This window comes from Diceros bicornis, chromosome 34 (genome assembly GCF_020826845.1).
Source record: "Diceros bicornis minor isolate mBicDic1 chromosome 34, mDicBic1.mat.cur, whole genome shotgun sequence".
Taxonomy (NCBI): Eukaryota; Metazoa; Chordata; class Mammalia; order Perissodactyla; family Rhinocerotidae; genus Diceros; species Diceros bicornis.
In genome coordinates, this window is record NC_080773.1 from 37,905,744 (window position 1) to 37,919,074 (window position 13,331).

The 13,331-nt window shown below is 42.6% G+C and overlaps 1 protein-coding gene across 1 annotated transcript; it reads right to left on the reverse strand.

The window, feature by feature from the left end:
- Positions 1 to 336: 336 nt before the first annotated feature.
- LOC131397556 (zinc finger protein 329) lies at positions 337 to 13,331 on the reverse strand. The gene is made up of 2 exons (XM_058530654.1): positions 13,142 to 13,331; positions 337 to 2,927 (listed from the first exon to the last, which is right to left on the reverse strand). Exons 1-2 carry the CDS (start codon positions 13,173 to 13,175, stop codon positions 1,291 to 1,293), a joined length of 1,671 nt encoding a protein of 556 aa, XP_058386637.1. The 5' UTR covers positions 13,176 to 13,331; the 3' UTR covers positions 337 to 1,290.

Below are 13,331 nucleotides of genomic sequence, written 5' to 3' on the forward strand. Positions count from 1 at the left end.
CAATGTATGATTTGTAATGGAGAAAAAATCATACACAATTGCAGTCCCCTAAGAAAAGCACAAGTTTATTTCTCCAAGATCAACTTCCAGTCTACTTCCATATGTGCACATATCTTTTTTTTTTTTTTTAAAGATTTTATTTATTTTTATTTTTTCCCCCCAAAGCCCCAGTGGATAGTTGTATGTCGTAGCTGCACATCCTTCTAGTTGCTGTATGTGGGACTTGCCTCAGGATGAACGGAGAAGTGGTGCCTCGATGCGCACCCGGGATCCGAACCCGGGCCACCAGCATCGCAGCGCGCGCACTTAACCACCAAGCCACAGGGCTGGCCCATATGTGCACATATCTTTACATGGCTGTAATAACAGCAAATCTTCTACTGTATGCCTTTTTTTTGTTGCCTGCCATATTATCAGCATTTTCAATATGGCAACAAAACCTTTATAATTACGGTTCAGGATGGCTACATGGAACAAATCAGAAGAGTCCTAAATGAACAACAATGGGGGTGATAACATAAACGTTAACTATTCAGTATGTTTTTGTTTCAACAACTAAAGCAACGCATCACATTTCTCAGCAGCAGCCCTCTCCATCTTAGTACAAACCTGCTTCAGTCTTTTCTTCAGAGAGATGACATCACTCTTCATTCACAAGCAACTTCCCCTTGCAGTTGCCCCTCCTGAAACGAGTCCTCAGCATCTGGCAGGACTGTAACACGGAAATACATTCAAACAGCAAAATCTAACTATCATTCTGCAGTTGCAGTGGGGTGGAGCATTGTGTGGGGTCTCCCACCAGGATGTCTTTGCTGATACAGAAAAGACAGTAAGAGCTCCTGCGGAAGCTTCTCTCACTGATTACACCTGATTCCACTAAGAGTCTGCTTCTGCACAATAAGGCAGACATTCTCTATTAAAGGATTCCTCATATCGATTACTCACAGGTTCTGTCCAGTTGAAGCACTCTGACGCAGGAGTGGGCGGGTATCCCCAGGGAAGTATTTTCCTGACATTCACAGGCTTTATTCCAGTGTACACACTATCATGTTTGGGACCGGCTGAATCGTCCCTGAAGCCTTTTCCACATTTATCACCACCCTATATTCTCTCCAGGAGTTCCCTAATGTATAGACTTAATAGTTCGACTAAGGAATGTCTCATGTTCGTCAGTTTACTGGAGAGCTTAAAGAATTCTTTTCTACTGACAGGAAGGAGTCTCCCCTGAAGACATTCCTCCTTCACATAGTTTTTGAGAGCTAGTTGGGAGACGAGTGTGGCCCGCATTCATTATGTTTCCACGGGTTGCTCTCCAGGGTGTGCTCTTTGATGTCGGATGAGGGACGAGCTCCTTCTGAACCTTTTCCCACACTGAGGACACTGGCTGGGACCCTCCCTGCTATGGAGTCTCTGATGTACCACCAGGTGAGAGTTCTGCTTGAAGGACTTTCCACATTCTGGACACTGGTATGGGGTTTCCTTAGTGTGGATTCTCTGGTGCTTGGTCAGACAGGAGCTGTCCCTGAAAGCTTTGCCACACTGATTACACTCATAGGGCTTCTCGCCAGTATGAGTCCTCTGGTGCCGGATGAGACCAGCGATATTCCTGAAAAGTTTCTGACACTGGTCACAGCCATAGGGCTTCTCGCCAGTGTGAATTCTCTGGTGCCTGATGAGGTAAGCACTCTCAATGAAAGTTTTACCACACTCTTTACATTCGTAGGGTTTCTCCCCAGAATGGATTTTTTGATGCACGATGAGGTGAGAGTTACGGTTGAAGGATTTCCCGCACTCCACACATTCAAAGGGCTTCTCTCCAGTGTGAGTCCTCTCATGCTGGGTGAGGTAAGAGCCATCCCGAAAAGCCTTTCCGCATTTGCTACATTCGTAGGGCTTCTCCCCGGTATGGATTCTGAGATGCACGGTGAGGTGCGAGATATCAGTGAAAGGTTTCCCACACTCATTACATCTATACGGCTTTTCCCCTGTATGAGTCCTTTGATGCAGAATCAGGGATGAATTTCGGTTGAAGGTTTTTCCACATTCTAGACATTCATAAGGTTTCTCCCCAGTGTGAATTCTCTGGTGTTGTGTCAGAGCCGACCCATCACTGAAGGCTTTCCCACATTTACTGCATTTATAGGGCTTCTCCCCTGTATGGATTCTCTGATGCACAATCAGGTTGTAGTTCTTGGAGAAGGATTTCCCACACTCGTTGCAGGTATAAGGTCTCTCTCCAGTGTGAGTTCGGTGATGTAAGACGAGAGAAGAGTTCCGTTTGAAGCATTTGCCACATTCAGTACACTTATACAGCTTCTCTCCAGGGTGACTCCTCCTGTTTTCATTCACAGATGAACTCAGGGTAAAGATGTCCCCAAAGGCCTTACCTTCATATAGTTTCTTCCCTCTTTTCATTATTTTTTGTTCACCAAGAGGGGTAAAATGGTTGAAAGATTTAACACTTTCAGGGTACTTATAGGGTTTCTCTCTCATTTGATTTCTTACAAGTTGAATAACTTCCATGGAATGGTTGAAGGCTTTTCCACAGGCATCACTGTCACCAGTTCTCTTAGCTATATAACTTTTCTGACAACTATTTAAAGCTGGGTCACAATCAAAACTCTTAACATCTGAGTCAGATATATGGAAACCATTTGTTGTAGCAACTCTCTGAGAGGGTGGAAGGTCTGAGCTTGCACTCAAATGCTCCCCAAATCCAGGATATTCACAAACTGCTTCCTTAGCCCCTGGTTTCTCCCGAGTTAAAGCTGATTGACTCAAATGTCCCTCCTGGTTTTTGCAGTCCCAATGGTCACCTAGAATGGAGAAATAGGGACCCTCTCTCATAAATCCTTCCATTTCCACATCACAGGACAGTTCTTCCTCAGGCATTTTCTGAGCTGTCATTTTCAATCTCGTGTTCCAGGCTGAAAAGTAAAGAATGAAAAAAGACAGACTTAAGTACATGAAGCTACATCTGGAAGAGGAATGAAAAAGGATGACAGGCCAGGCGTGTGGGTGTCATTTTTACTTGTTTTTTCAAATTCACATCTATACAAGGGAGAGATAAAGTGAGAGCCAAGAGTGGAGCCAAGAACAGAAAAGAAAAGAGAAGAGAGAAAAGAAAGGAGAGCCACATGGCATTTTCATCCTCCCAGAAAACAGGCCAGAGGAACGGTACTGGGGGTAAATATCACCAATGGGGTTAGCCTGAGACGTGGGAGACCAGAGGCCAGGCATCACTGCTCATACTGGAACACCATCTCAGCCACTGTGTGCTTGGCCCCTTCACCCATTGCTCGTATCAACAGTTGGTACACATTTTCAAAGCCTCGACGTCACAATGTGCTTACCCCCAGCACTGAATGAGCAGTTCTCACCCCAGCTTTGTGTCAGAGTTCTGCCTTCACAGATGGGATGCAGCGCAGGCTCAGTGACTTGCAAGTTCTAGATCTGTCAATGACCACCCCATGGGGTTATTATGAGAATTATATCATGTCTGAGGCTGGCTCTGAGCTGGAGAATGGACAGCGCTCTGTAAGTGGCTGCCAGTGTCTTCACCATTATCAGTTTTCCTCTAACCACCCTCCCACCCCTTTGACTTCATGATAGCAAGACAACTGGCTCTCCATATTATTTTTAGGTAAAATGAAATTAGACCCTTACCTCAGAAAAAATATTCTTAAAAAATTCCAGATGGATAAAGACTTCAACATAAATTAAAGTTTAAATTATGTAGGATACCTCCATGAATGAGGCAGTTCTTGTTCAACAAGGCTTAACAAGCAAAGACCATACAGACAAAGACTAAAAACTTTGATATCAACATTAAAAACTTCCATACAACAGGGGCCGACCCCATGGTGTAGTGGTTAAGTTCAGCACACGTGGCTTCACCAGCCCAGGTTCGCGGGTTCGGATCCCAGGCACGGACCTACACCACTCATCAGCCATGCTGTGGCAGCAACCCATATACAAAACAGAGGAAGACTGGCACAGATCTTAGCTCAGGGCTAATCTTCCTCAAGCAAAAAAAAGAGGAAGACTGACAACAGATGTTAGCTCTGGGTGAATCTTCCTCAGCAAAAAAACAAAAACAGTAACAAAACAAAGAAAACTTCTATACAACAAAAGAAACAATAAGAGTCAAAACACAGTTTTGACTGTGGTTTGAGACAATATTATAAATTATAAAAGAGAGAGACAATATTATAAAATATAAAAGAGACAAAGGAACAGTTCCCAAGATCTATAAAGAATTCTTGCAGAACGGCACAAAAAAGAAAAAAACGGGGAGCCAGCCCTGATGGGCTAAACTTTGGCACTCACGGCTTTGGCAGCCCAGGTTCACTTTCCCGTTGCAGAACCACACCACCTGTCCGTCAGTTACCATGCTGTGGTGGCGGCTCACATAGAAGAACTAGAATGATTTACAACTAGGATACACAACCATGTACTGGGGCTTTGGAGAGGAAAAAAATAGAAAAAATGGGTAAAGGATACAAAGAGGCACTTCACAGAGAGAAAATAGAAATGTCCTGAAAACATGAATATCTGTTCATTCTCACCATCGTTCAGGCAATTACAAACTGCAAGTTTAAGAACAAAAAATATACACATTTCACCTGAGTAAAAATAAAATGAGGTGTCATAATATAAAAATTGGGCAGGTCATGCAGGAAAAGAGTTGGTGGGCATGTAAAGTAGTCAATCCACTCAGCAGCAGCCATCGAAATATAAAATAGGCACATTCCACCACCCAGCAATTCCACTTGTAGGCATCTCAGACTGAGATGAGCATAAAGCATGAGTCACAAGCACAAACAGACTTCAATCTATACCTAAGGAGACAGTGTTAAAGGTTAGCAGGGAGCAGACAGACCACCGGTGAAGGAATGAAAAGTATCATGACAGCCACTTGATAGTAAAAATAGGAACCTGAAGGTTACTTTCAGAGTGCTGAGGGAAAAACTGTCAGATACACTATTGCTCAAGAGTAACAGTAAGATAAAGACAGCTTCAAAAAAGCAAAAGCAGAGTTTATCTCCAAGGACACTAGCTAAAAGAATCAGAAAAAGCTGTTCTTCAGGGCAAAACCCAGAAATGATGAATGTGTATTTAAATCAAATCCAGCGATGACCATATAAAACACAACAATAACAATGACTCAGGGGTTAACAACAGGATGGACTAAAAACTGGAAGGCAGTGGCCTGTGAGTGGGGAAGGGGTAACAAAATTCAGTATCCTGACGTCCTTATATTGTTCATGATTCACGTCAGACCGGGTCAAGTCAGGAATCAAAGCATAAATGTTGTGTACAACTTCCAAACCCACAGAGCAGTGGTTTTCAACTAGGGACAGTTTTACCCCAAAGGACACTTGACAATGTCTGGAGACGTTTTTGGTTGTCCTGACTGGGAGGCAGATGCTACTGGCATCTAGGGGTAGAGGCCAGGGATGCTGCTAAACACCCTTTAATCCACAGGACAGCCCCTCACAACACAGAATAATCCAGCCCCAAACGTCAATAGTGCTGAGGTGGAAAAACTTTGTTGTAGGAGGGAAGAATAATAAAGAAAAGAAAACCAAATCAATCCAGAAGAGGGTGGTAAGGGGAGAAAGCAGAGAATGGACAGCTTAACACAAAGTATGAAATAGGATATCACCAATAACAATAAATGTAAATGGCCTTGATGGGCAGATAAAGACACTGTATTAAATGACATTAAAAATGTGTTTGTGACAGACACACCTAAAGCAAAAGGACACAGAAGACAAAATCAAAAGTTTGGAACAGACAAACGCTAACCAAAGATTTTATGGCTCTTTGCTAACCAACAATAAACTTCAAGTATGATAACAGGTCAACGTAACAATGGCAAAGATGCCCACAGTAACAGCATACCTCAAAACACAGAGCAAAGTCAGCCAGGACTGCAAGTCGAAATCGGCAAATCCAACCATCCCGGGAGGTTTTAATGAATCTCTTTCAGAAACGGAAATTCAGAAAAACTGAATAGAGATAAGCAGGAGAGAATGTAATTAGCCAGCCTGATCACACAGCTGGATGAAGAGCCACATACCAACAGTTAGAGCCAAACACTTTCCAAGCACAAGTAGAACATTTGCTAACACTGGCCATAAACCAGGCCAAAGAACAAGTTCAGCAAAGGCCAGACCACAGCCTCTGGACCACAAATATGATCAAGTTAAAAACCAGAAACAGAAAGAAAACCAAATACAAGAAAAACTGTAAGTAAAACAAAGCCCTATTTATTTGGAAAAACAAAGCCTATTTCTCAATAATTCACAGATCAAACAGAAATCGTGACAGAAATTAGAAAACACCTAGAACTGAACAGCTATGGAAATGGTACATCTGAAAACATGACAAATGAGGATGCAGCTACGTAGCTCCTGGCGAAAGATGTTGGTCTTTAATGCTTATATTAAAAAAAGAAGAGTGAAGGTTAGTGAGCTCACTCTTCAACTTAAGACTTAAGGGAAAGAACCATGGAGTAAGCCAACAGGAGGTAGAAGGAAGGTGGTAATAAAGGTAAGAGCAGAAGTTACAGAAACTGAAAACAAAGAAACAGCCAAGAAGATGAAAAACACCAAAAGTCTGTTTTTTAAAAGACTAAAGATATAGACATGCTTTTGGCAAGAGTGATCATAAAAAAAGAGCAGGAAGGCGCACATAAGTGATATTAGTCATGAAAAGAGGATTTAACTAAGAAACAGAAAGTTACCAAAATGGAACTGTTGGATTTATCCTAGGAATGCAAGGACTGTGAAACATTAGAACATCTATTGATACAATTCCCCATATTTTCACATAAAAGTAGAAGATATCCCCCGACACTCTATCTGAATAAATTCAGAAAGCAATCTGAAATCTCACCCAGACTCATGATCAAAATGCTCTCAGATTAAAGTAGCAGACTCTTTTACTCTATGTCAATAAATTCAGAAAGCACTTTAAGGAAAGCTCCAACTCATGATGAAAATTCTTAATAACTAAGAACACAGGGAATTAAGGTAAACATCACACCTAATGAGGAAACATCAGAATTGTTCACTTTGGAGCCAAGACCAAGACCACAGACACCTGCTAAGTCCGCAGCCTTCAACAGTGATGTGGAGTGGCCGGCTGGTCAGAAGGACCATGCCCTCAGCTGTCACTCCTGGATGCTCCTACTGAAAAGGCCTCCTGAGGCTGCCCTGTCACCATGCCACATGTTTCCTATACTGGGCCTTCTGAGTACACTGGGGCCTGGGTGGCCTGTGGCTGTCCTGTGAAAACAAAAGATGGAGAGCATATCCCTAGAGGTCTGTAGGAGGAGGGTGCATGTGTGCACTTAAGAGAAATGAGATAAGTCAGACATGTATAGGATGATACCACTTAGGGAAATTTCTTAGACACAAAATATTCTGGAAGTAAAAATATTAAAATCGCCTGGCAAGACACCTACCAAAGCTGTGATCATGACTATCTTGGGGGTGTGGAGAGGAACGGACCTTGAGGAACAAAAGGAATGTCCATTTTATCAATAACAGATACTTCCTTTATTAAAATAAGACTTAGACACCACCAAGAAAGTGAAAAGACAACCCATCAAATGGGAGAAAATACTTACAAACATACATCTGATAAAGGACTTGTATACAGAAGATATAAAAAACTCTTACAACTCAATAATAACAAGACAATCCAAATTCTAAAAATAGGCAAAGGATATGAATAGACATTTCTCCCGAGAAAACATACAGATGGCCAACAAGCACATGAAAAGATGATCAACATCATCAGTCATTAGAGAAATGCCAAAAACTACATGAGATACCATTCACACCCAAAAGTGTGGCCAATATCAAAATAAAGACAATAACAAGTGTGAGGATGTGGAGAAACTGGAACTCTCACATACTGTTGGTGGGAATGTAAAACGGTGCAGCTGCTTTGGAAAACAGTCTAACAGTTTCTCGAAAAGTTAAACATAGAGTTATCATATGACCCAGCAATTCCACTCCTAGGTATCTACTCAAGAAAAATGCAAACATACGTCTACACATAAATTGATACATGAATTATGAGTTCACAGAAGCACTACTCATGATAAACAAAAAGCAAAAACAACCTAAATAAATGTGCATCAACTGATGAATGCATAAACAAAATGTGGAAATCCACAGAACGGAATACTCTTCAGCCAGAAGAAGGAATGAAGCACTGATACATGCCTCAACAACATAGATGAACCTTAAAAACATGCTCAGTGAAAGAACTCAAGACACAAAAGACTACATATTGTATGATCTCACTTATATGAAATGTCCAGAACAGCAATTCCATACAGACTAAAAGTCGATTCATGGTTGCCAGGGGCTCGGAGGAGGGGGAATGGGGAGTGACTGCTAATGGGTACAGGTTTCTTCTTGGGCGAATAAAAACGTTTTGGAATTGCCTAGTGGTGATGGTTGCACAACTCTGTGAATACACTAAAAGCCAATGATTGTGCACTTTGAATGGATGAATCATATGGTCTATGACATATCTCAATAAAGCTATAAGTAAATTTACACCTTCAAGAACAATGCCAGCAGTGCTAAGCACTGACGTGTCCCCTATAACGGGACACGTCTCCCCCACCCTGACCTGCAGCTCTCGACCTTGGCAGTACTTCCCCTGGGGGCATTTGGACATCTGTGGGTGTTAGGTCGTCACCGAGATGGAGGCAGGGGAGCCGCTAGCATCTGAAGGGCCTGGGCTGCGGATGCAGATTTGCTACCGTGCCTGGGATTGCCCCATACGATGCCTGACCAGCCTGTGGACCAAAGTCCTGCAGGTATCCACCCAGGGAACTTGAGAACAGAACAAGAACGTGTTACAGGACATTAGAAAAAAGGTGCCTTCACTTAGGAGAAGGAGGCTGAAAGGAAATCCAGGTACTGCTCTGAATTCAGGAACTCATTCCCTATTCTGCATCTCTCTCCTTGACGAAAACTGGCTATTCCAACCAAACTCTCAGTCAATGAGGACGGAGTGCCATAGGGAGGTTATTGCAAGAAGAACGAATGATCACCAGGATACGGGGGACATTAGGACAGGCTTTGGGGAAACAGCAATAAATCAGGGCATTTAATGCGGTAATTGCACTGCATTTCATTAATTACGGTTGTTCTAAAACTTTCTCATATTATTGACCTCATACATATTTGTGTATTACTATTTCTAGCAGTACAATGATACAAAAATTATGTTGTAGGGCCGGCCCCGTGGCTTAGCGGTTAAGTGCGTGTGCTCCGATGCTGGCAGCCCGGGTTCGGATCCCGGGCGTGCACCGACACACCGCTTCTCCGGCCATGCTGAGGCTGCGTCCCACATACAGCAACTAGAAGGATGTGCAACTATGACAGACAACTATCTACTGGGGCTTTGGGGGAAAAATAAATAAATAAAAATTAAAAAAAAAAAAAAAAAATTATGTTGTAAAAAATTGATCTTGATGCTGCTCATATATTTTGAGGGTTCCGTTTTTCCCCTACTCTTCCTCTGACCCTGTCCTCAAATGTCCACCACTCACTCTACTTCTCTGAAGACCCAGATTTACTAATTTTTCCCAGCCTGTCCTTCTTTCTCCATGGTCATCAAAGAAGGTGGTCTCCAAGGCTTTCTACACACTGAATGTCGCCCCAGCACATGCTTGGACTTCAGGTCTGGAGAACTATTTTCTGTGTCCTGATGCTGTTCAGGTCATAACACAGGGGGTGAATGACCCTTAGCGTGTGGATAAGACCCAGTTCATCTGACAGCCCGGGTTGCCTAACTGTGTAAGCGCTTAGAACCTGGTTCCACCAAGGTACTGTCTTTCTTCCTTTCCTATTTAATACATCTGGTCTGGGTCCACTTCCCCAACACTCACTGTTCAGCAACATCCATCCATACCTCGTCTCATTCAATTTCACTGAAGACGATGAATTGACTGTCCTATTTCTGTTAATCCAAACCTGCAGTCTCCAGCACCAGACTGCTTCCTATGTCTTCTAGGGTAGCTGTGCTCAAGCATTTAAATATGGAAATATAAACATATTTTTAATACAAATGCCTTGCCTCGTATTGATTCTTTACATACACGTAGGACTTTAGAATTTTTTTAACTATATGGATATTTAATATTATCTATACAATTCTTTTCAGGATGGTAAAAGGCACATTGCAAAATACTGATCATAAGGAGTGAGCATTACACAAAAATTAACTCAAAATGGATCACAAGCCTAAACATAAGCACTAAAACTACAAAAATCTTAAAAGAAAAACACAGGCATAAATCTTCAGAAATTTGGATACAATATCAAAAACACAAGTGATTAAAAAAGGAGATAAATTGGACCAATCAAAATTAAAACGTTTTGTGCTTCAAAGAACATCACTAAGAAAGTGAAAAGACAACCCAAAGAATAGGATAAAATATTTGCAAATCACATATCTGATAAGGAAGTGGTATCCAGAATAAATAAATAACTCTTATAACTCAATAACAAAAAGATCAATAACCCATTTAAAAAATGGGCAAAGGATCCAAACAAACAGTTCTCCAAAGAAGATATACAAACAGTCAATAAGCACAACAAAAAGATGCTCTGCTCAACATCATTAACCATCAGGGAAAAACAAATCAAAACCACAGTGAGACACCACATTACACTCCCTAGGATGGCCATAATCAGTTCCACTTCAAGGTAGTTATCCAAGAGAAATGAAAACATATGTCCACACACACACAAAAAACTTGTATGTGAATGTTTATAGAAGCATTATTCTTAAGATCCAAAAAGTGGAAGCAACTCAAATGTCCATCAAGTGATGAATGGATAAACAAAATGTGGTATATCCATACAATGGAATATTACCATATAATATTCCATATAACGGAATTTATGGAATATCACCCATAAAAATGAACTAAGTACTGATATATACTATAACGTGGATGAACCTTGAAAACATCATGCTGAGTGAAAGAAGCCAAAACAAAGGACTTCATGCCATATGGCCATTTATACGACATTTCTAGAATAAAGAAATGCATACACACAGAAAGTAGATTAGTGATTGCCTAGGGCTGGGAGGAATGGAGATGATGGGGAGTGATTGCTAATGGTCATGGGTTTTCTTTCTTGAGATGATGAAAATATTCTAAAATTGATATTGGTGATCGATGCACAACATAGTGAATATACTAAAAACGACTGAATTGTATACCTTAAGTAGGTGAACTGTATGATATGTGAATTATATCTCAATAAAGCTGTTTTAAAAAAATAAGCAGCTCTTGAGTTTGTGAGCATCAGAACCACTGGTCTAGACCCCACCTGACACATTTCTGGTACCTTAAGACTTCATGAAAGAAGTAACAGTTTTATGGGGATGTGCCAAGCTTGTGTAGAATTCTATTCACAGGCACTCACCTCTGAATGGCTTTATTTATCTCCAGTCTCTATGACCTTGCTGAGGGATCTACTTAGGCCCGATGCCTGGATGTTGATATCAGTGCTTGCCAGACCTTACCTGTTCAACTCCATCCCCATGGTTCCCGCCATCTCTGTGGACCACAAATGGTAATGTTTATTTTATTTGTTCAAATGATGCATTCTTTAACAAAAACAAATTGTTTGCCACCAACATTAGCCCTGTCCCAAGAAAGTCACCCACCTGACTACCAATTGTGATACAGAGTCTGACTCCATTTTTGATGATTGACTGCTGACAGCTTTCAAGCCCCCCGACTACCACCTAGTGCCCCTTCTCCTTCCGCCCCACATCTTGACAAGCTAACAAGAAGCCTGAGTGCCTTCTCCTTGGTGTTGGTGGGAAATTCAAATCATGCAGCCCCCAAAAATGCAAGGCTACCCTCCTTCCAGCTCCACTCTCTAACCACAATAAAAGCCCAGTCAGTTTCCTTTTCCTGCTCTCAGGCTATTTTTGGATCACCTTGGGAAGCCTGCCCTGGTCTTTCAAGACAGTCTCATTATGTAAGTAATAAACCTTTTATCCTCTTGGTGTATGTGTATAAAAAATATATATAGAGAGAGAGAGAGAGCGTGAGTGAGTGTGTGTGTCTGTGTGTGTGTGTGGCAGGGAGAAAAGAAAAGTATAGCTAATGTGGCAAAGTGTTAATAACTTGAGAATCTGGATGGTTTTACAAGTGTTCATTGAACTATTCCTGCAACTTTTCCATAGATGTGAAACATTTCAAAATAAAAAGTTGGGGGAGGAAAGGAGAGAAATGAGCAATAGAATGGAGGAAAAGTTACTCGCTGTGGGGGGAAAAATAGACAAAGGCTTGGCACTCAAAAACATTTCTACAGGCCCAAGTCTCTAACAACCAAATTTTTTAAATTGGCATGGATAAGGGATCTTTCTGAGGTGACGGTAATTTTGATAAAGGTTTGGGTTGCATTTGTCAAAACTCACCCAGTGGTGCAATGAAGTTCTGCGCATTTCACTGTAAGTCAATTTTGCCTCAAAAATTTTAAAAAGCAATACTGAACTCTGATGTTAAGCACAGTGAGGTGTTTGAGGGGGAAGCGCTGTAATATCTGCAACTTACTTTGAATGTATCTCAAAAGAGATTAATAGGTGGCTAAAAGGACGGACAGAGGAAAATATACGGGATACAGCAAGGACAGCAGATGTTAACGGCTCGGTATAAGGTCGCACAACTTTTCTACATGAACTTTTATCATAAACTATCGGCGGAAGAGGCGCTAAGGCAACGAATCACTAAAGCAAAGAAGAGGAAAGCGAAACGGCCACTAAATAGGAGGAAAACCGCGGCCCTCACTGGGAACCGCAGCGATTTTGCAGATGTTAGGCGAGAAAAAAACAAGCGATCTGACACCTGCGGGACTCAGCGGGAAACGGCACAGGCCACGGGCGCAACGGGGCCACTTGGCCCGAGACCCACCGATGCCGACACCGGCCCTCCCACACCCGGCTGCAGACCCAGGGGCCGCCCCAGCGGCCAGGACGGGACAGCCAGCAGGCCGCGCAAAACGGTCCTGGTGGAACGACTGGCCGGATACGAGCGCAGAACCCACGAGCGACACGAAGGAAGGAGCTGCGGCGTCCTCACCTGCCCGGGGCGTCCACTCCGGCAGGGAGGGCATCGTCACCAGCCGGAGGAGGCGTCCACACCCGCCAGGGGGGGCGTCCACACACGCCGGGGGACGTCCTCACTCGCGAAGGCTCCTACGAGCCGGACGCGACCACTGCCCGCGCGAAACCCGCCGGCAGACGCGCTGCTCATGCCCCACCAGGACCCG